The sequence below is a fragment of the Cutaneotrichosporon oleaginosum genome, assembly GCF_008065305.1.
Source record: "Cutaneotrichosporon oleaginosum strain ATCC 20508 chromosome Unknown ATCC20508_contig01, whole genome shotgun sequence".
NCBI lineage: Eukaryota > Fungi > Basidiomycota > Tremellomycetes > Trichosporonales > Trichosporonaceae > Cutaneotrichosporon > Cutaneotrichosporon oleaginosum.
Window position 1 is genome coordinate 2,113,497 of NW_027072170.1, and position 20,821 is coordinate 2,134,317.

Below are 20,821 nucleotides of genomic sequence, written 5' to 3' on the forward strand. Positions count from 1 at the left end.
CAGCACCCACGCCCCAGCACCCACCTACACCTCGTCGCCCGCATACCGCACATCCGCGTTCTCCTCAAGCCACGCCATCCACTTCTTGAGGTACGCGCTCCCCTTGGCCACGGTACTGCTGTCGCCTACGACGCACAGCTGCATGCGCGGCCTTGTCATCGCGACATTCAAGCGGCGGTGCTCGCCGAGAAACCCGACCTCGCCCTTCTCGTTCGACCGCACGAGGCTGAGAATCACCGCGTCCCGCTCCTGCCCCTGCAACCCGTCGACGGTGCCGATAGTCATCTCGGGATACTCGTCGCGCAGCATGCCTGCCAGCACGCTCACCTGCGCCTGGTAGGGCACGACGATGCCCACCTCGGCCGGCGCTACGCCGTGCTGCACCAATTTGCGAGCCCACGCCGCGACCACGACGGCTTCGTTCTCGTTCGCCTTGCTCCCCTCTCCGAGGGACTTGACGTCGTCCGCCTCGGAGCGCTCGTAGAACTCGCACCCGTCTGTGTCGAAGAACACCACTGGGTGCTCGAGCACATCGCGTGCGTCATCGCTGTCGCTAGCGGTCGGGAGATCGAGAAGCGTGCGATGCGCCACGGACTCGTCCGAGACTAATTCGCCGCCGTACAACGTGGCGCTCGGGAAGGCCGCGATGCGCTCGTTCATCCTGCCATCAGCTCCACAGACATCCCAAGCTCACCGATACTGGACTTTTAGGACGCGCTTGACGCCTGGTCCATAAAGACGCTCTAAGCGGTCAAACAGCGTTGTCTCGAGGGTGTGTGGAGGGCGCAGCGACTTGGCTTTGACAGAGATACCCGCGAGCTTCTTGCTGGCCTCGACGACCTGTTCATCGCCATCGCTGGAATCCGCCTCGCTTACAGGCCCGTCCTCCTCCGATGCCACCGCTGTCTCTTTGGCTTCGGGCATCGTCTTCTTCGCGCCCTCAACCTTCTGTTTCTTCTCCTTACGCTTCCCCTTTGTGTCCTTGCTCAAAATCGTCGGCGGCAGCTGCTGCGGGTCGCCGGCAAGAATGAGCTTCTTGGATTTGAGAATCGGCACCCAGCATACCGCCTCGACCGCCTGCGTCGCCTCGTCGACAATGGCCACGTCAAACTGCATGTTATTCAGCTGCCTTGCACCCGCAGTGTGGCAAGTGGCGAGCACGACACGCGCGCGGCGCACGGTGTTCGTGACGACCTTGGCCTCGCGCTGGCGATATCTGCGTCAGCTTGCTCATGCGATCACTCACTCCTTGCGCAGCTCCCGCACCTCCTGCCACTTATTCCCGCGCTCCCGGCCCTTCACGGCGCCTTTCTCGCCCCGCTTCCGCCCGAGATCGGAGAGGTGGCCTTCGATTTCCTTGCCTACATCGCGGACGAGCGCGCCCTCCTCCCCGTTGGCGGCACGCCAGTCCAGAGTCTCACGCACCAGATCGCGGTTCACGCGCGTGGGATGCCCCAGGCGCAGAATTGAGCCTGGTGGGAGGAGACCGGCGTAATCGGGCAATTGGGCGAGCGTGTGCAGGCGCAATAGCAGATTGTCGAGGGCCAGGTTACTCGGCGCCGTCACAAGAATGCGCGGGGGTTGTGTGGTCTCTGGCCCGGCGGGACGCGCAAGTAGCTGGAAGATAACCTCGATCAACGTGTGTGTCTTGCCGGTCTGGCGTCAGCTACCCGTTACGGTAGTTGTGGCAGGACGCACGCCTGGTGGACCATGGATGCACGCCAGGGTGTCGGCGCGCAGGCAGAACTCGATGGCCTCCTTCTGGCTGTCGTTGAGGCGAGAGGAGTACCAGTGCATCCCATCGCCGTTGAGGGGTGGCGGAATGGTCGACCAGGTTGGCGGCGATATCCCGAGCAACGCGTTGATAAGCGGCCAGTTGGCTGCGTTGGGAGTCGACTCGCCTGGGAGCACTAGGCGGCGGAGGTGCTCGAGTGTGCGGCGCATACGGTCGTATGTCGCCGAGTTGGCCAGCTTGAGTCTGCCGTCAGTTTGCCCGCCAGTGCGCTCACAGCCTGAGTCGCTCGGGAAGCTCAACATCGCCCTCGCTCACGGCCACCACGATCTTATCACGGCCGACCTACGATTAGCTCAGCCCTTACGCGCATTGCCTCCGACTCACGCGGTACACCACACCATCCACGCCCGCTGCTTCTGCCTTCTTCCCCTTCTTCTCCGGTACGATCTCCTCGATACGCGCCGGATCGCCATTGCGGAACGTGTGCAGAGGCAGCTCCGTGTCGACGTTGTATGCAATAGGGCGGCACAGCTCGACCAACCTATCATCAGTGGAAGTCATCTCTAAAGCTTACGTCTTTCCCCCTAATCCAACGGAGATACTCGCCACACCGAGACTACCCAAGGCGAGACCCTTTGACTCCAGCAGCTTGGGCGAGCAGTTCGTGTTGAGGAGGCGCGTCTGCTCCTCTTCTTCTGCGCGCTCAGCGGCGAGCAGCTCCTCATGCCGAGAAAAAAAGGCTTCCAGCTCTGCCTCTGTCGGCGCGCGGGTTTCCAAGAGTGCGGCCATGATTGCGAGGTGAGATGGCAAACGCTGACGGCGTGGCCTGGGCGACCTCCACCTCAATCTCGACCTCCACATTTCGACTTGAAACCGCTGCCGCGGAGACTGCCCCACGCGGAATCCCCCAGGCACGGGCTGCGGCCGATGGATTTTGCCAAGCTCAAATTCTACCCGTCAGGCCGTCAACAATTATTATCAGATAACCCTCCAACGCCTCTTTCCCCTCACCCATCTCCCCCTCCCCGCTAAAATGAGCGTCTCCGTGACTCCCGAGCAGCTCGCCGCGCTCCGCGCGACACTGTTGAACACGAGCGGCTCGACGCCGCTGCACGAGCGCTTCCGCGCCCTCTTCATGCTCAAGGCCGTCGGCGGCGACGAGGTCATCGCCATCATCGCCGAGGGCCTCAAGGACGACTCGGCGCTGCTCAAGCACGAGCTCGCGTACGTCCTTGGCCAGCTCAAGTCGACGACGGCCGTCCCGATTCTCGAGGACGTGCTCGTCAACCCCGAGGGCAAGCACTGCGCCATGGTGCGCCACGAGGCGGCCGAGGCGCTCGGCGCCATCTCGAGCCAGAGCTCCCTGCCCGTCCTCCGCAAGTACCTTGACGACCCGGCGCGCGAGGTGCGCGAGACGTGCGAGATCGCCGTCGCCAAGATCGAGTACGACCACACCCCGGAGGGGCAGGCCCGCAAGCCCAAGTGAGTCCGCTGGGCTGTCCATGTGCGATGTGCGCTCGGACTGCCGAGGCAGAGCACGGGCGAGCTTCCTGGTTGCATACAAGCCGCGCCCAGGCTCGCCTGGCTCCCCGCCACGTCAACCCCCTCTTACGCCGCACGCACTGACACCAGCCCCGACTTCCCCACCATCGACCCTGCCCCCTCCTCGACCAAGGAGCCCGTCGAGGACCTCCGCGCCGCCCTCTTGAACACCAAGCTTCCTCTCTTCGAGCGCTACCGCGCCATGTTCGCGCTGCGCGACTACGGTGGTGCTGAGCGCGACGCCGTGCGCGCACTGGCCGAGGGCTTCGGCGACAGCTCCGCGCTGTTCCGCCACGAGATCGCGTACATCTTCGGGCAGCTGAGCTCGCCCCACTCGATTCCGTCGCTCCTGCGCGTGCTGCGTGACGACGCCGAGGAAGAGATGGTGCGGCACGAGGCGGCTGAGGCGCTCGGCGGCATTGCGAGCGACGGCGCCGACGCCGAGATCGACCCCCGCGACGACCCCCTGCCCGAGGGCGGCGTGCTCGCCATTCTCCGCGACTGGGCTGTGAAGGAGGACGCGCCTCAGGTCGTGCGCGAGAGCTGCCAGGTCGCTATCGACATGTGGGAGTATGAGAACAGCACCGACCAGTTCAACCCTCTCGACAAGCTCGCCACTGACAAGGCGTACACCACCGGCATGGAGCGCAGTGCGCACGCCGCCGTCGCCGCTGCCATGGCCTAGTTCGGTCACACGTCGTTGTTCTTAGATCTTGCTTCCCCTTTAGATGTACTTCATGCATGTACTTATCTCCTGCCATGCGCTCTAGCCTGTCTACTTCTATGCTGCGATGGCGTTGACCTCAAGGGCGAGCTCCGTGACACGCTTCTCGTTGAGCCCCTTGGCGCGAGTCAGAAGCACCTGCTTGCCCTCCTTGACTGAGCCAACCGCAAGGCTACCCTTGATCGGCGATGACAGCAGGTTGCCAAATGCTACGCCCGCGCGGTAAAGGGTCTCGCTATCTGTCGACTCGCTCTTAAGGATGTGAACGATAAGATCCAACAGAGGACCCGCCTGCGTAGCTGGAAGCTTTGTGTCCAACGCGGTGATCGAGTAGCTGACGTCAGCCATGACTCAGGAGCTGGTCCAGCTGCTAAACTCACTTCAACGCAATTGTCGCGAAAGGCTGCTTCGCGTTTCCGAGATCAGCCCATGATCGGCCCTTGATAAGCTCCGCAAGGATGCCGTGCTCTGCAGCGGCGACCATCGTAGACTGACCCGCTCCGCTGTTAAACATGTTGGCCAGCGTACGCAGGCCAAGTAATGTGTTAGTCGCTGTTGGCTTGTCCACAGGCCCGGTGCCGCCCCATCCTGCCATGCTCAGAAGGGATTTGGGCACCTCCGCGCATCCCGCAAAGGCAGGCGAGTATAGCGCTAGCACGCGAAGAATGTCTACCACTGCTGGTCAGCTGTCGGAACCACAGGTAGACTCACGGGGGAAGCGGTGACTTGCCCTCCAACGAAGCGCAAGCTCCAACAGTGTGGCAGGGTCATAGCTCTCCTGCCCAGCAGGCTTGTCGGCAGCCACGATAGCAACCGCCTCGTCGAGGCAGGCCTTGGTAGCGTTGTCCATCACGAGTCCAGGCTGGATGTTAGAAATCATGGAACGACAGTGCCGCAACAGCTTACCGCTGAGGTAGAGAGCTCTTCATCAAACTGCTCCAGCTTGCCCTGCGCCGCCTTGGCATTGATCTTCTTAAACGTCAGATACGTCTTGACAGGCAGTATTTTGCTCGTAGGGGCCGGCGGAGTGCTCTGGTACGACGAAGAGCCAGTCAAGGGGTCTGCACCGCCAAAGCCACCCGCGCTCCCCGGGGTGACTCCGCCGCCAGTGTAGCGCGAGCCACCCGTGAATGGGTCTCCAGATTGACCCGCACTGCCGGAACCACTGCCTGTTGTCACACCTCCTCCAGTGTAGCGAGTCGCACCCGTGTAGGGGTCGACATAGTTGCTGCTCCCGGTTCCGAGTTCGACACCTCCAGTGTTCTTCTGGATGAAGTCGACGACCTGCTCGGCATATCCACCAGGAAGGTCGTTGCGGTCCAAGAAGCGCTGAGCAGCAACCCAAGGGTTCTCTGGACGTTAACTAACGTGCCATCGGCGTAGACTCACCAGAGACGTTGTAGGGTAGTTTCAAGGGGGGCATGCCTTCGGACACATCAACGTCAAAGACGTAGTCGTATTCCTTCCCCTCGTAGAGCTGTTTACGACCCGAACCGACGGCGTCAACAACCTGGCCAATCTGCTGCCATGTTGAGTTCGCTGCTTGCCACTGCGAGTTAGAGCATTTTACACGCTAACCGACCTGGTACGCCTCTACACTGTCGTTGTTGTTGATCATGATAACCTGACCATCCTTCTTGCCTAACGTCAGCTAGTCCAGACGTCGCCAGGACTCACCCTCCCGGCCTAGTGCCTCCATGCCTGGCAGATCGGTGCGCTTCACGTCTCCAACCTGGCTCCTGCCTGTCAGCGCACGCGTCGCAGATTGACACACTTGTCCAGCTTGCGCTCGCCAACCTCCTTGTCCCATTGCGCTAGAGTCTCCGCGTCAGCCTTGAGGTCGTCGGTGCGAGTGAAAAACCGAATGGTGGAGTCGGCGGCGGCGGACACGAGATAATAGCCGGACTCCTTCGCTTGGGGGACGACCGTGCAGGACCACAGGGAGAGGGAAGGGTGGTTGATGGTCTGCACAAGCTCCGTTTCTGATGTCAGCGCAAGACGGCTAAGCAATACGCACCAGACCAAAGACGCAGGGTGCCATCTTCGCCGGAACTGATTGCCCCGGAGCCATCGGGCAGTGCTGCAACGCTGTACACGAACGAGGTGTGACCCGAGAGCGAGCGAATTGGCGCGGGCTTATCGAAGCTGTAAAGGTTCACAAGGCCGTCGTTACCGCAGCTCCAGAACCCCTTTCCATCGGGCCGCAGGCTCAATCCACGGACTGGCTCTGTGTGACCAGTGTACGTTTGAAGTGGAGTTGAGCGCCCGTTTGCGACGTCGATGGCGTGAAGAATGATCTCCTTGTCGGCGGAAGCGGTCAGAACGCGGTCCTCCCCGACAAACTTGACTGCCCACACAGCTTGCTTATGTCCCTTAATCGTGATGACTTTCTTAAAGTCCTTCCAGATGATGACGCTCATGTCCCAGCTGCCCGTGGCAACTAGAGCATTCTTGGTCGCGTCGATGCAGCACAGATTCTGCTGGTGTTCAATAAGAGTGTGGAATGGCTCAAGAGTTGGCGGGTCTGCGCTCGGCGCGTCGTTGACCGTTCCCGGAATCACGTACGACGACAGCAGGCCCTTCGACGAGCCGATGAGAAGATAGTCTGCGGTTAGCCTCAGCTACCTGGCAAGCTCACCATCGCCCTGCCATTTCACACTCGTGACGCAGGAGACATAGTTACGCTCGAGCTCCTCAACGCGCAGCTTGGCGTCCCAGTCCTTGCCGTTGGACGAGGGACCCCAGAGGATGGCCGAGCCGTCGCGCGAGGCTGAGAGGAGGTGGGGAGCTGTGGCGTCCGCGACGGTGACGGCGCGCACGTCGGAGGAGTGACCGTGGAGAGTGAATGCCAGCTGGTAGGGCTTGGCCATGGTGTAGATCACGTATGGAAAGTGAGAGAGTGTGAGGAAGAGCGAGAGGTGCGCTAGATGATGAGTGGGCGACAACTCACGCATGGGTGTCGGTGGAGGGCGATGGGTCATCGTATGCCACGTGCGTATTTGCGGGGTCTCCACATATTCACGTCATTTGTTTGGACTGAATTGGATCTCGGCTCATCTTGGCCTTTCTCTCTGTCGATCATGCCGTCCGCCGACGTAGGCTGCCCACTACCATCGAGATACGTCTCCTTCGTCAACACCTCGACATTTCTCACACTACTGCTGATCTTTCAAACTGATAATCACACTCACCCGCGGGAACAGGCACCTTGATCTCGTCTCAGCCAGATGAAGGACGGTCTCACTACGCACGTCGTGCTGGCCGGTGAGCTCCGGCCTTCCTCCCCTACTTCAGCCCGACCGCTGGATTGCGACACTAACCTCAGCCGGGCCAAATCTACTGGGCACGTTTTTCAAGCACTACCTCACGTCTGGCAAGAACCGCGAAGATGCCGACGGCAAGGATACGGCGCGCATGCAGCTGATGTACGACGAGGGTGAGCTGCTGGGGTGGGAGGAAGCTGACAGCAGTATTTGAGCTGGTACAAGTGAGCTGCATGAATATTTCGGCGACTGACAAAAGCGGGTCCTCTACATCTCGACTCTGTGGGCGGCATGTATCACAATCCAGCTAACGCCAGCCACACGGCCGACTCACTGCAGAAGCTCTGCCAGCAGCGCACCCCGGTCCCGCCATGGGTGGCAATGCACCGCGTCTGCATTCCGCAAATCACCTCGAAACGAGCGGCAGAGGCGCTAGTGACCGCCCTTGGCGGGCCAGAGATGGCGTTCAAGGTCGCTGGTGGAACTAAGTGGTGGCAGGTGCGCGCAGGTAACGGTGTCGAGTGCGAGTGGCTCGCAATGAAGAAGCATTACACGGAGAAGAAGGATCGAGTACCGGACGACGGTGACTGCGGCTGTGAGATCACCGCTCGTTATCCACTGACACCAGTCGTGCCGGAGATGGACCGCTTGCGATGCATGCTGTTCGGTGGGCTGAGTCACGTGGTAGGAGCTCACACTAGTGCACGGCGGAGGGTATTATTGCGGCTCCATAAACACACATCACTACTTCATTTGGCGGCTGGCCAAGAAGATACGCGGGCGCGTGCTGGCCGTTAACTACCGAAGTATGTTCAGCATGAGGCTCAGATGGATCTCATCCCGTCGTAGCTGACGACCAGTGGCTCCGCAATACCCTTTCCCTTGCGCGATCCAGGACGTCCTGGCTTCTTACATGTACCTCATCGACCCTCCAGAAGGCGCCGCACACCGTCCGGTTGATCCCAAGAATATTATAGTAGCGGGCGACTCGGCGGGCGGCGGTCTCTCCCTTGTCTTGCTCCAGATCCTGCGCGACCTAAACCTGCCGCTCCCGGGCGGGTCGATCCTGATGAGCCCAGTGCGTCCTCAGCCCAGACACTACCAGGGATAGCTGACGGAAGTGGTGCGACCTGACCCATAGTTTTCCAAGCGTGCTCTCGAACACCAAGACAGTGAGCTTCGCTGATGACACCGCTCTGGAGCTGACAACAGGACGTCATTCCCCCGTATAGCTTCATTCATAAACCGTCAAGTCTGTGGCCCCCTCCTCCAGCAGACATGACGCATTCAATGCAAACGAGCATTGTATCGAGAGTGCGCCATGCCGTTCACGGCGAACGTGAGCAAAACGTTGATGGGCCCGGTTCGCAAGCGCCGGTGGGCGAGACCGCAATCCGTACCTCTGACCCGCGCGATCTCGCCAAGCTGCGTCCGTTCCTTGAGGACTTTGCGGCGCGCAAGGGCGCCGAAACGAGCATAATCAACCCGGCAGACAAGTTTGCGCAGCTCGCACCACGAGGCCAGCTAGGCCCTACGACGCTGGCGAGCGGCGATAACTCACTACGCACGAAGTTGGACGACAAGGATATCATGATCGACACGCAGATCCAGCTCTACGCCACGAACGCGCAACTGTGTCATCCATATGTCTCCCCTGTGCTGGGCTACTTCGGCGGACTACCACCGATGCTTGTGATTGCGGGGGACAGTGAGGTGCTGCGAGACGAGGTCATCTACCTGTAAGCTCAGCGATGCTCGGTACGCTCTGACGGAAGTGCACACAAGGCCGCCAACCCAAGCGCATATCCAGTTCGCGAGGATGTGCGGGCAATGATGCCACATTGGGACGGGATAGAGGGGCGGCACCAGCCCACCGACGTGCATCTGCAGGTCTACGATGGTGAGTTTTGTACGTTCAGTACCGCTGACCACAGGCGTTGGTCATGACATCCCGCTCTTCTGCATGACGAAGCCGGGTCACTGTGCCGTGCGCGCAATTGGCGCGTTCGCGCGCTGGGTGACCCCGGATGCCCCCGGCTCGCTCCCAGCGACTGCGGCCGGGACCGGTGTGCCGGGGTCTGGCGAGTCCAGCAGCGACCCGTCGCCCGTTGCCGGATTGTCGCTTGTCGGAACGCCGCGGGAAGGCCCGCCGGTGGATGGGACAGAACGTCTCCGGGAGGATCATCGCCACAGCCTCGGATACATTGTGTCAGAGGCGCCATTGCAGGAGGGGTCTACGCCAAACTCCATGGATTATGTCGATGCCCGTCTGCATGAGTTGAGACTCGAGGGCGAAGGGGCATCGACTTCACCGTCCAGTTCCAAGCGGCCAAGCAGGCAGATGTCGTGGGGCGGTCTACCGAAGGCCAGCCCAGGCCGAGCAGGATGGCCGGGAATATATGACGGTCCAAATGTAATGTTCGCTCTGACGTCGAGCTGACCCCAGCCCTTCACGGACCATATGATCCGGGAGCGTGTGGATCGCGTTGGGGCGTGCCGTCCTCTTGAGCCCGAGTCTCAGCTCAGCGCAATGACCATGCCGGCCGCGGAGATCGGGATGATCAAAACGGCCGCTGTGATGCGGTATCTCGAAGGCCAGGCGAAGTGGGACCACAAGTTCGCAGGATCATTTAAGCGCGTGGCGCGGCATCGCGCACGCAACCTGAAGCGGGCTGACAAGGACGCGCCAAAAATTGCGGAGCGATGGCGGAGGGGCAGTCCGTCAAACCTCCGTCCCAGTCGGGAAGCCACGCCGCGTACGTCACCCGAAAGCACGCCGGAGGGCACCCCGCGTGGCAGCATGAGCTCGGAGGAGGATCTGTACGACGTAGGGTTCGTGGCGGTGGACGAGACGTGGGCGTGGGGCTGGGCGCTGGAGGATGAGCGCCCGCCGCCTTCAGCTATCGTGTCGCGCCGCGACCTGCCCGAGGGGCGTGCGCTTGCGCTCCTAGCCGACCGGATTGACGCTCCGGGGGACAGCGAGCTCAACCTGCTCAGTGTGTGGGTTATACTCGCGCAGCTGTTCTCGACTGGCGAGAAGGAGGGGGTGGAGGAGGCGAGGTATATGCGCGACAAGGCGCGCGCGCGAAAGGGGAAGGGCAAGTGGCGGTTGTTTGGCCGGGACAAGGGGAAGAACGAGGGCAAGGAGACGGAGGACATGGAGAGGGGCACAGAAAGTAGCACCAGAGAGGGATGAGAGATGCGTGACTCCTCCTCTCCTCCTCTCCTCCTCTCCTCCTCTCCTCCTCTCCTCCTCTCCTCCTCTCCTCCTCTCCTCCTCTCCTCCTCTCCCCCTCTCCCCCTCTCCTCCTCTCCTCCTCTCCCCCCTCTCCGTCCCCCTCTCCGTCCCCCTCTCCGTCCTCCCCTCCCCCCCTCGGGAGACTCACGGACACCCCGGCATCTTGAGCACGACCACCGCACCCACCTCGCGCCCGCCCGCCCCGCCCGCCCCGCCCGCCCGATCTCCAAGCACGCACCACACCTCGTGCGCGGGATTCGCGAGCGCGGCGGCCACGACGCGGCGCATCTGCAGCGCATGCCACCTCTCGCCGTCGAGCCCGACGAACTGCGCGGCTGCGGGGTAGAATGTGCGCAAGGAGAAGCTGGCCACGTAGGCGGCCGCGAGGGCGTCGATTGTCGCGGGCGAGGTGTCGGTGACGAGGGTTAGGTCGTGCATGGTTTGTAGGGTGGGTGGGATCTCGGTGTATAAATGGTAATCGTCACTCGGTTCTAGTCACCGCATCCGACTCGCCCGCAAGCGTCAGATGATACATCCATTCAACAGATCTATACTTCTAAGTCTCACTCCCACCCCCAAAACCCGTCCCATGCGCGCGGCACCTCGACGCCGCGTATGCGGCTCCACTTGACGCGCGCCTTCCAGCGCCACCACCGGATGACGGTGACGAGGGTGCACGCGACGAGGAAGACCCCGATCACCACCCCCGCAAAGTAGTAGTTGCGGGGGTGGCGGGGCATGATGCCCTCCTCGTTCTCCTCCGGGATATGGTTGTGCGGGACGTGCACGTTGAGCGAGAACGAGCCTGGCGTCAGCTCCCTTCCGACCGGGCTTACTCGTCACAAACTGCATGGGCAGGATGCCGATGGTCACGACCGAGAGCGCGAGCACCAGGTTCGAGATGTTGCCGCGCGACGTGCTCCCCGACACTTGCAGGTAGGAGATGTATGCCGGCTGGCAGTTGGCGAGGATATACTCGTAGTGGTACAGCGACGTCTGGAGGAGGAGGATGTGGTCGTGCACGTCCGAGAGGTAGGCTTGCACGTCGGACGTGCCGTGGTTCTCGACGCGCTTCAGCAGGCTCGCGACGACCATGTGTTTGCCGCCCAAGAGGCGCGAAAGGCCCGTCACGAGACGCCGCAGGTTCGTCATGCTGTTCAGCACCGTCGTGCGGTCGAACACCTCGGGCGCAGCGGGCATGTACTGCTTCGGTCTGGCTTCCGTGATGGGCAGGAAGAAGAGCTTCGCGTACAGCACGCCCTTGGCGAGCGGCGACGTCGCCGTGTACCCGTCGAGGCGGGAGCGGGCGAACGCCTTGACGACAATCTTCTTGATGTAGCGGCTCGCGCCGGACTGCCGGGCATTGGTATGCGCCCGGTTCATCTGTTTGACGAACATCTCGCGCCGCGACTTGCGCCGTTCGCGCAGACCAGTGTTCTCCATCGCAATCCACTCCACGTCCTTGTCCCCGCCCGTAAAGTTCTCGATGTGGTCGGCATACGGCGCGTCGGCCGGCGACTCGGCGTCAATGTGGAACGCACGACTGTGGTCGCGCGGATCCCGCGTCGGGTCGATCGTCAGCGAGTCCATGTCGTCCACAGCGCCATCTACATATCCCGTGAGAGGGAAAAACGCGTCGACGATTGAATCCAGCAGCCCATGCGCAATCCAGTCCGCCGTCGGCTCGTGGGTAGGCACAGAGAGCACGCGGTCGCGCACGCGCGCCGTGTGTTTCGCGACATCGCCGTAGTGGAACTATGATCAGCAGGGGAACCAGACAGCGTACTTACGCTCACGATCCCGTCAGCGAATACGGCGAGGTAGAGATTGATGCCGCCGACGGCAACGCCCTCCAGCCCTTCTTTGCCCGGATGGTCCTCGACGATCTCGACCTTCTCGCCAGCCTTGCTGGCCGTACGCCCCGTCGCCCGCCCAAAACCCCACCCGCGCCGCTGCCGCTCCTTCTTCTTCTCCGGCCCGGCGTGCTCATGCTCCTCCACATGGTGTCCTGGGGTCGTAATCTCAGCGCCGGGAGGCGCGTCCACGCTGCCCGGCGTGTACTTGAAGTACTGCTCGTCGAGGGCGCGCACCGCCACAAAGTAGTAGCCAAGCGCGTCGAACGTGTCGAGCTTCTCGCGCGGATCTTGGTGCAGCACGTCCTCGAGTGTGAGCGGGTGGAGGGAGAGGAGCTCGCCGATGTCGCGCAGGTCCTTCCATGTGGGGCAGGAGACGTCGAGCCACCATGCCGCACGAGGCTTCGGTGCCATAGTGTCGATGCTCATCTGTGGAGACGGGGTGAGGGGTTCAGGTTCGTCTACCAGTCCGCGGAGGGAGGTGGCGCTCGCGGAGCGCGGGCCCACCATGCCGAGCAGGTCGGAAGCCGACTTCGGTCTCACGGGGATGGGTATCGAGGCCGTGCCGCGCAGCGCCTCGAGCCTCGTCAGTGTACGGGGTACGATCGGGCGGCGCGGTGGTGGCGCAGTGAATGTGCGCGGTTGGCGCGAGCGGCCTGGTGCTGACCCACCGCGCTTCATCGCCACACCCTTACGCGTGTGCGCAGGGCGTACAGCCAGGTCGGAGGTTATACCCGCCGCCTGCCGGGCTTTGCGCACCTCGTCCAAGATGGGCTGCAGCACTGGCGTCGTGATAAGGCGGTTGGGGGTTGGCGCCGGTGTCCCACCAGCAGGAAGGGGCGGCGTAGGCATCGGCGTGCCCTCGCCCGGCGCCCAGTTCTCGTCTGGTAGCAGCAGTGTAAACTCGCGCCGGCGGGGAACGTGGATGCGGCGTGGGCGCTCCTCGGTGCTGTCGACCGTCGCGCGGGAAACAGTGCGCGTTAGAGCACGCCCTAGGCGGCCGATCACTCTCGTAGCCGCGCCATCGGAGGAGCTGGAGCTAGAGCTGGAACTGCTGGACCCTGTGTCCATAGAGGAGGTGGATCCGCGGCGCACACCAATGGCGCCGCCGATCCGCTGCACTACAGCCCTGGTGGCTCCAGCAACACCGCCGCTGCCCCAACTCCAGCTGCTACTTCCACTGCTCCCGCTCGAGACCGTGATGGCGTCGTCGTTTGAGACGAGTGGCAGCGCAGGTTCGGGCGTAGGATCAGACGTTGCGCCACGGTATAGGTCGCCGTCGTCCGTGGTCCACCCGTGCCGGCTGGGACCAGCGAGCAGCGGCTGCCCGGCCAGAGTGCCCATTCCGGCAGGCGCATCATCCGCGAGTGCGGCTCGCGGACGCCGCCGCCGCCGCAGCTGCGCGGGGGTGAGAAGCTCAGCGAACTCGGGCTGATCAGCGGAATGCGGGGCCGGCGTCTGCGCCAGAATCGGGGTGGGCGGCGCCGTGCCCGCGGTTGTGGAATAGGTGGGGATGGGGGTAAGAGGTACGCGGGGACGGGTCGCTGAGACGTGCAAGCGCGCTGGTGTCGATGAAGATGGTGCCACATGTGTTCCGCCTGGAAGGGGGGCGAAGTGAGGCGACCGCGGCTGGAGGGGGTGGGCTTTGGTGGGCTCTCGTGGGTAAAGCGGGGCGGGCTCTCGTGGGTGCTTGCGGGGAGGCTCTCTTGGCTCTGGGGGGTGCAAAGGGGAGGGGCCAGCAGCGACGACGGGCAGAGGAGCGGGGTCGCGCATACACACATGTTCCTCCACGTCGAGAGGCAGGTCGGTGATGTCGCGCTCCTCGATGCTCTGCGGCGATGCTGTGAGGTGTGGGGAGAAGGCGGGCGGAAGGGGTGGAGAAGGGACGGGGGACGAGGGGGCCATGGTTACGGCCTTGCGGTGGTGGCAGGGGCGGTCATCAGTGCGCAGCTCACATCGAGCTCGCGAGTGGAGTGGGTCTGTGGTGGGAGAATGAAATGGGAAGTGATGAAGAGGATGGAGGATCGAGATGGAGATGGATGGGGGAGATGGCTGTCGGATGAGGTTTGCTCGGTTCAGGAACGGCGCCGCTCAAAATAAAGTCTGGGCAGACAGTGCTAAGCACGTGTGTTCTCTTGACTTTTAGGTTGTACGATTAGAGGCCAGGCGATGAGGGCAATGGACATCGCATCAACGCTAATATAAACGGTAAGAAACAGGAATACATGCAACTGCGCACTGCATCGACAGTCTTATGCAGGAAAACAGCTCAGCTCAGCTGTCGGTGAGACAGGCGAGACATGTCATACAACATGAGCCAATATAGCCTCCTTCCCCCTATCGGCGACCAGAATTACCGCCTAGCGACGCCTTCACGCTCGTCCGCAGCTTCTTCAGATCCGCATCCGTAAGCTTGACCGCGTCACACGCGCGAATAAAGTTGTCCGGCAGCAGCAGGTTGTCCTGCGGCAAGCGGTGCAGGTAGTTGAGCACGTCGTGGGACGTGCGCGGGAGACGGAGGAGGCGGTCACGGCTGAGGGTGAGGACGGCGAGCGAGGCGATGAAGACATAGCGCGGGCCTTCGGATATCACCGCGTCAAAAAAGCGCAAGACGGTAGGCCACGGCAGCGAGCGAATGAACATTCCCATCCACCACCGCGGGAGATAATCTTGGGCTGAACTGTTAGCGCGTGCGTCCTATCAAAAGCTGTCCGTTACTCACGAAGGATGCCCACGTCCGCAAAAAGACGCGCCAGCTGCGGATCGGTGCCCTGCAGGATCCCGCCAAAGACGTGAAGGTCCACCCGGAACGCGAATCGGTCTTTGACATAGTACGTCTTGAGGACGCTGTTGAACAGCCCCGCCATGAGCCAGAAGGCGTCCTCGATCACGGCGTGAATGAGCATCGCCCCAGCGATCAACGCGAGTTCAGAGCGATAGCCATTGGGCATAAAGTGCAAGAACGCCCGCAGAAGGGTGCGTAGATCCTGCTGTCCAGGCGAGCCCTGGCGGAAGAACGCCGAGTGGTCCGCGTACACCTTGGGCACATCGAGGTCGATTTGCGTGTCGTACGGACCAGGCTCATTCGATACCAAGCGCTGAAACAGGCCTGGCACACGACCAGAGGTGCCATTGGACATGAGCCAGCCCCAGATCCGCCCGCGCAAACTTGCAGGGACACCCTGCTCTATGATCGTGCGCTTGACCTTCTTGGGGATGACCGCTCCTCGGGAGAGGGGTGAAGAAATGGTGGCCCGCCATTTCTGCTCCAATGCGCGGATATCGCCGGCCGACTTGCGCGACTGGAAGATGGCGGGCGTAGGGCTCCGGTCGCGGAGGAAACCCCACTCGTCCATTTCTGGCGGCGTATCGGGCACGAGCGGCTCCAAACCATCTCTTGCCAACTCCTCTGGCGGGAGGAGACCCAGGTCGCTCGCGTCGAGGTTCAGCTTGACAACTGGAGCGGATGCCTTGCGCGGCTGCAGGATTTCAAACTCCATGCCGTCCGTCTTGACGGTAGGGTCGGCATAGTCCTTGGAAGAGATGCCAGTCGTGATGAGAGGCCGCGATCTTCCCCATGAGCCGGACCCGGACGCTGAACGCTGGTGGCCCGTGTATGGCTGGGCAGGAGGCAGGAACAGAGGAGCCGACCTCTCCAACTGAAGCGATGGGTTGCGCTGAAGATCGCTGGGAATTGTGGGCACGGGCTTATCCTCCAGCGACATGTGGTGGACTGACTCGCCAAGCTTCATATGGTGCACAGCCTTGGTGGAGTTTGCTGACAATCTCGACGACGCCTTCCAAGAGCCGACACCAAGCGTTGCACCGCTGGACGGGTTGGGGTCGGAGTGAAGATACTGCTGCCCAGCGGGGTTGCCAGGGTTAGGGCTAGACGACGCGGACGACCCGGCCGAGACGAAGGCCTGTCGCGGCGGCATGTCGAGGGACTGCTTGCGACCAGCCGTGACGTTGGCGAAGCGCGGTGCGAGATCCAGAGACGGCTTGCGCCCGACCGTGACAGTTGGTTTGCGAGAACCAAAGTCAAGCGAAGGCTTCCGTCCTCCGGACACAGCAGGCATGGGCGGAGGGTTGTCGAGAGATTGCTTGCGTCCGAAGGACTTGGCGATGGCAGCCGAGAAGGATCGCGACCGCGCACGGTGTGTAGGGCCTTGCGGCGGCTGGGGCAGCGATGATGCGTTGGACGAAGACGTGTTGCTGCTCTCGAAGGAGTTGGGAGTCGCCGGGGCGCCTCCTCGCGCAAAGGCCGGCAACATGTGGTGAGGAGACTCGTTGCGCCGGCCCGGGGGCGTCGCTATGCCAACCTCATCCGAGTAATTGAACCGGGACGCCTTTGGCGTCTCCACTGGCCCAGCGCCAAGAAACTCTGTCATCGTCTGGGGCGTGTCGGCGGCGCGCGCCGCAGCAGACGGCAGGATAGGCTTGAACGACCCCGCGAAAGCTGGCATATGGTGATCATCGCTGACACTCCGGTTGTTGGCCATGGGGGGCGAAGCCATCCGCCGAGCCGTTTCGTGTGGCGGCGTGCTGTGGCACGAGCTCTCCGATGATTGCGCGCCGTAGCGCCCGTAGTCGACTGGCGGGGAATGGCGGGCAGGCATATCCACGTGTCCCAGGCGGTTGACGGGAGGTCCACTGAGAGGCGAGGGTGTTGCCTGGTGGCCATGCCCGTGGCTGCTCTCAGACGGCGCGTGCGGCCTGCCATCGGGGGTGTACCGCCTGGCACTCTCGGTCGACGGCCTGTGGCCGGAGTCGGATCGAGCAACGCTGGCACCATGGCCGCTGGATCCGAGCGATGGCTTTCTATACGGCGGAGATGGCGAATATCCAGGTTTCGCGGGAGTCGGCGGAGCAGGTCGCGGCGAATTGTAGCGCTGATTCTGCGGGGGAGACATCGGCCCAGCCTGCGCACCGGGGCTTGCATGCCGCGGAGCATCATCGCCGTAATGGAAGGTGATCGGCACTGGGTAGCGCGAGTGCGAGAGGTCGGTTTCCATCTGACCAACGAGGGTCACGCCATGACGGCGTTGAACCTCAGACTGTGGAGACATCGTGGCGTTTTGGGCAATCGACCGTGACGACTCGGCATGGGGTGGGGACATAACATGGGGCGCGGTGGAGCTCTTCTGGGGCGGCGTCGCAATCATGGGGCTGGGGTCGAGACGGGATGGAGCCTGCGGGGTCAAGTGAGAGTCCAGAGAGCTCGAGGTATGCGGCTGGCGTGGGTAGCCGGCGTCGGGCGCCAGTGTCGTAGGAAGGAGGCGGCCTACGAGCGGCGGCCTCGCGTTGGCCCACGCAGTTCGGGACTCCGGGCTGCGTTCAGGCGACGTGCTGGGCTCAGGCATGGTGCTGAGGGTGGACGGGGCGATGCTGACCTGCGACATCAAAGCGGCTGATGCGTCTTTGGCTGACTTGCGCTGCTCGTCCGTGAGCTGCGGGTGGTGTCCCAGAGCGTAGAAGCCGTTACGGGCGGCGTTCTTGGCTGCGATTCTGGACTCGACCGACCATCTCGAGTCAAATGATGTGGGTGAGTCGTTGATCGAGGCTACCTGCGCCCCGTTGGGCAACTCAAGGTTAGCTGACGCACGAGCGTCAGACGGCGACAAGCCTTTGTCGGGGCTCAGGCGGTCCACCCGAGGCTTATCATCTATAACGAGCGGCGGCTGGAGCCCGGTCATCGAGCCATCGTGAGACGATCCGCTGCCGAAGGAGCGAGCCTGGATAGGCGGGCCGAACCTGGGTGCCGGCATGCTCTGTGGAGTGTCAAGGACGGTCTCGTCAGACACAGAAACGTCAGGCGAACGGCGGCGCCTGGTCGTAGAGCAAGTGGCCGAGCTGCGGCTCAACGAGTCCAGTGATGACCTCGGCGACTCGTTGTAGGCGAGGCCGATGGTGCCGTCGTCAGAGGCATCATCGCGTACCGGCTCCGAAGGCCGACGCTGGCTCGAGAAGAATGCCGGCATCTGAACCTGTGGCATCTGCTCCTGGGCCTCGGATGGGGGCGAAACCAGTGCTTCAACGTGGGGCTCTCCTTCGTCGTCCGCAAAGTCGGCGTTGCTGAACTGAGACATTCTATTGTCCGAGTTGCCGTTGCCCCGGGGAAGACGGTCCGGGGACAGGAGCAGCTCTCGCGAGCGCAGGCCCTCGCCTCCAAAGGTCGCATGCGACATCGGAGTCTGTGGAATAGGCGACTCGCCGATGCGGGCGGTGGAGCAGTCCGAGTCTTCCGCCATCGAGTCGCAGTTGTCGAGGTCCAGCGCCACAGGGCGGCGCCGAGGGGGGCGGGCCGGAGGGATGGGCCCATTGGAAGGTGTCGGGGAAGGCGCGGCCACGGCACGGTCCGTCTCGGCCTCGCTGTACTCGGACTCCTCCTCGTCGACAGTGCCAACGGTCCCGACGTCGCTGATACGCGAAGCTTCGCTGTATCGCGACGCTTGGCTGTTTCTCGACAGCTCGCTGAATCTCTGTGTCTCGACCATGACAGACTGTCGCTGCGGGGCGGCAGCGTATTCCACACGATTCACCGAGCGTACATTCCCTGTTACGCCACCGACGCCCGGGCCGCCAAGGCGCATCGACGCCTCATGCATTTGTGCGGACCGAGCCTGTGGGGCCGAATAGGCGGTCAGGGAGGAGAGCCCACCGATGGGCGGCAAGTTGTCGGACGCGTGCGTTGGAGGAGATGGCGCGAAATCCTCGACGCCGGTGGCTGGGATCAGCATGCATGAAGCTAGATTGTTCACTGACCATTAGATCCAGATGAAGGGCTGTTATGCTGGGCGAACCCGCCCAACACGAGCCGGCCGATGGGCTCGTTTGCGCTCGAGCTAGAGCGCGTAGACCAAGAGGTCTCCGAGTGTGTGCGAGAGTGTGCAAGGGGTGCCGGAGCAGCCGGGGGCGAGGCCGTGACGGCAGCGGCAGCGGCAGCGGCAGGTGGTCTGCCACTTGAGCGTCTAGGCCGGGTGGGCGCCGAACTAGAGCTGTGCTGTTGAGATGAGTGGCTGCTACCGCTGGCGGTTGGGCTTGCTCGGCGCCGCGGCGTCTCGCTGCGAGCGCGGTCAGCAGCGATCGGTGAGGCATCCGTGTCATCGGCATCAGAGCTGTCGCCCATGACGTCCCACGTTGCCGAGTGCATGACCGGGGTGTGACCTCGACCTTCGTCGCCGGTGCTGTCGTCGTCGTGGTTGACATCGTACTCGGCTCTGAGTGAGGGTGGTGCGATGGGCTCGGGCGAGCTGGGAGCGCTCCCAGAGGCGAGTGCGTCAAGGCTAACGTTGTGACGCCTGACCCAGCCGACCTCGCCCTCGCAGCAAGCGAGGAACTCGTCGCCCTCGTCCTTGAGAAGGATCAAAGTGTCGCCTTGGATGTACATGAGCTGGTCGGGTCCCTCGGCAATGCAGTCTGTGAGGCTGAGAGTTAGTGGTGGGAATATAGGAGAGTGACTCACGCTGTGGCTTGGCCGAGACCGCCGCGGGCGGCGAAGGCCAGCATGTCGTCTATGACTCTGGGGTCAAGACGACGCATGTTGCGGGCCTGTGCGTGAGGTAGAAGGTGAAAGGAGTCGTGTGCCAGTTGGAGGAAGGTGCGGCGTGGAAGGGGGGGAGAAAGGACACGACGGCAGAGAGAGAGAGAGAGAAAGAGAGAGAGAATGGGATAGAAGAGGAGAGCAGGAAAGTTGCTGTCGTGTGTTTGGAGGAGAGAGAGCGGTGGTGACGAGTACAGTAGTGATCGTAGTGACAGCAAATGAAGCGTGTTGCGTGTTGTGGGCCGTCGTGTGGGTGTGACTTTGCGAGGTGTAACGCTGATCTGGATCTGGCGGCTGGCGGTTGGCGGTTGGCGGCTGGCTGTGTGATGGCCGTTTGATGTTTCGACGCGCGCGTTGTCTCAAGTGATCAAGTGAGACACAAGGTAGTCGCGTCGTATCGCGCGTTGTGAATTTTCCCGAATAGCCGTAGCCGTGTCCCCCCCAAGTTAGTGAGGAGATGGAGGAGATTGACGATGGTGGTGATGATGATGATGGCGATGGCGATGGCGATATGGCGAGTAGAGGTTGTATAGTAATGGCCGTAATGGGTAATGTCAAGGCGTTGAGGGGCAACCATCAACGCAACGAGAGAGCGTGCACGCGCGCAAACTCAGGATCCTCCTCTCTCTCCTCCGTTCTCAGGAACGGCCTTCAGTCCAAGCAGCAGGCAAGTCGCGCTCATTCCTTGACAAGAGCATTCTGCATGCTGCATGCAATCTGGATGCACTTCGATGCATTTCGATGCGTGGCCAACCAGTCGCGGGGCGTTCTCGAGCACATTAAAGGTAGAAGGTGACGGGTTGATGGTTGAGGGTTGAGGGAGTACGGGTACCTATCTCTTCTAGAGCAGTTGAATTGCCTCAGAGTTGGCAAGGACAAGGGTGTCGTCAAGGGCAGAGCTTAATGCCCAGGGAAAGACGCGA

The 20,821-nt window shown here is 62.4% G+C and overlaps 7 protein-coding genes across 7 annotated transcripts; 2 read left to right on the plus strand and 5 right to left on the minus strand.

The window, feature by feature from the left end:
- Nucleotides 1–24: 24 nt before the first annotated feature.
- On the minus strand, nt 25–2,524 carry COLE_00846 (uncharacterized protein; the record flags this gene model as incomplete). The annotated part of the gene is made up of 7 exons (XM_018420664.2): nt 25–661; nt 695–1,216; nt 1,247–1,656; nt 1,699–1,978; nt 2,010–2,077; nt 2,120–2,276; nt 2,310–2,524. The coding sequence occupies 7 exons, from the start codon at nt 2,522–2,524 to the stop codon at nt 25–27; spliced, it is 2,289 nt and encodes a 762-aa protein (XP_018281873.1).
- A 244-nt stretch (nt 2,525–2,768) lies between these two features.
- On the plus strand, nt 2,769–3,962 carry COLE_00847 (uncharacterized protein; the record flags this gene model as incomplete). Its single annotated transcript, XM_018421132.2, has 2 exons — nt 2,769–3,217; nt 3,368–3,962. 2 exons carry the CDS (start codon nt 2,769–2,771, stop codon nt 3,960–3,962), a joined length of 1,044 nt encoding a protein of 347 aa, XP_018281872.1.
- Nucleotides 3,963–4,058: 96 nt separating this feature from the next.
- Nucleotides 4,059–6,871, minus strand: COLE_00848 (uncharacterized protein; the record flags this gene model as incomplete). The annotated part of the gene is made up of 10 exons (XM_018421990.2): nt 4,059–4,335; nt 4,382–4,676; nt 4,713–4,863; nt 4,908–5,353; nt 5,391–5,550; nt 5,584–5,642; nt 5,679–5,740; nt 5,776–5,983; nt 6,019–6,606; nt 6,640–6,871. 10 exons carry the CDS (start codon nt 6,869–6,871, stop codon nt 4,059–4,061), a joined length of 2,478 nt encoding a protein of 825 aa, XP_018281871.1.
- A 357-nt stretch (nt 6,872–7,228) lies between these two features.
- On the plus strand, nt 7,229–10,460 carry COLE_00849 (uncharacterized protein; the record flags this gene model as incomplete). The annotated part of the gene is made up of 12 exons (XM_065626099.1): nt 7,229–7,265; nt 7,327–7,450; nt 7,517–7,546; nt 7,582–7,859; nt 7,893–7,931; nt 7,966–8,070; nt 8,125–8,342; nt 8,386–8,436; nt 8,477–9,003; nt 9,040–9,164; nt 9,199–9,677; nt 9,711–10,460. The coding sequence occupies 12 exons, from the start codon at nt 7,229–7,231 to the stop codon at nt 10,458–10,460; spliced, it is 2,763 nt and encodes a 920-aa protein (XP_065482593.1).
- A 186-nt stretch (nt 10,461–10,646) lies between these two features.
- COLE_00850 (uncharacterized protein) lies at nt 10,647–10,940 on the minus strand (the record flags this gene model as incomplete). Its single annotated transcript, XM_018425618.2, has 1 exon — nt 10,647–10,940. The coding sequence occupies one exon, from the start codon at nt 10,938–10,940 to the stop codon at nt 10,647–10,649; it is 294 nt and encodes a 97-aa protein (XP_018275480.1).
- Nucleotides 10,941–11,065: 125 nt separating this feature from the next.
- On the minus strand, nt 11,066–14,260 carry COLE_00851 (uncharacterized protein; the record flags this gene model as incomplete). Its single annotated transcript, XM_018421021.2, has 3 exons — nt 11,066–11,307; nt 11,339–12,257; nt 12,293–14,260. The coding sequence occupies 3 exons, from the start codon at nt 14,258–14,260 to the stop codon at nt 11,066–11,068; spliced, it is 3,129 nt and encodes a 1,042-aa protein (XP_018275479.1).
- A 432-nt stretch (nt 14,261–14,692) lies between these two features.
- COLE_00852 (uncharacterized protein) lies at nt 14,693–19,897 on the minus strand (the record flags this gene model as incomplete). Its single annotated transcript, XM_018427012.2, has 4 exons — nt 14,693–15,030; nt 15,078–19,082; nt 19,121–19,782; nt 19,821–19,897. 4 exons carry the CDS (start codon nt 19,895–19,897, stop codon nt 14,693–14,695), a joined length of 5,082 nt encoding a protein of 1,693 aa, XP_018275478.1.
- Nucleotides 19,898–20,821: the final 924 nt, after the last annotated feature.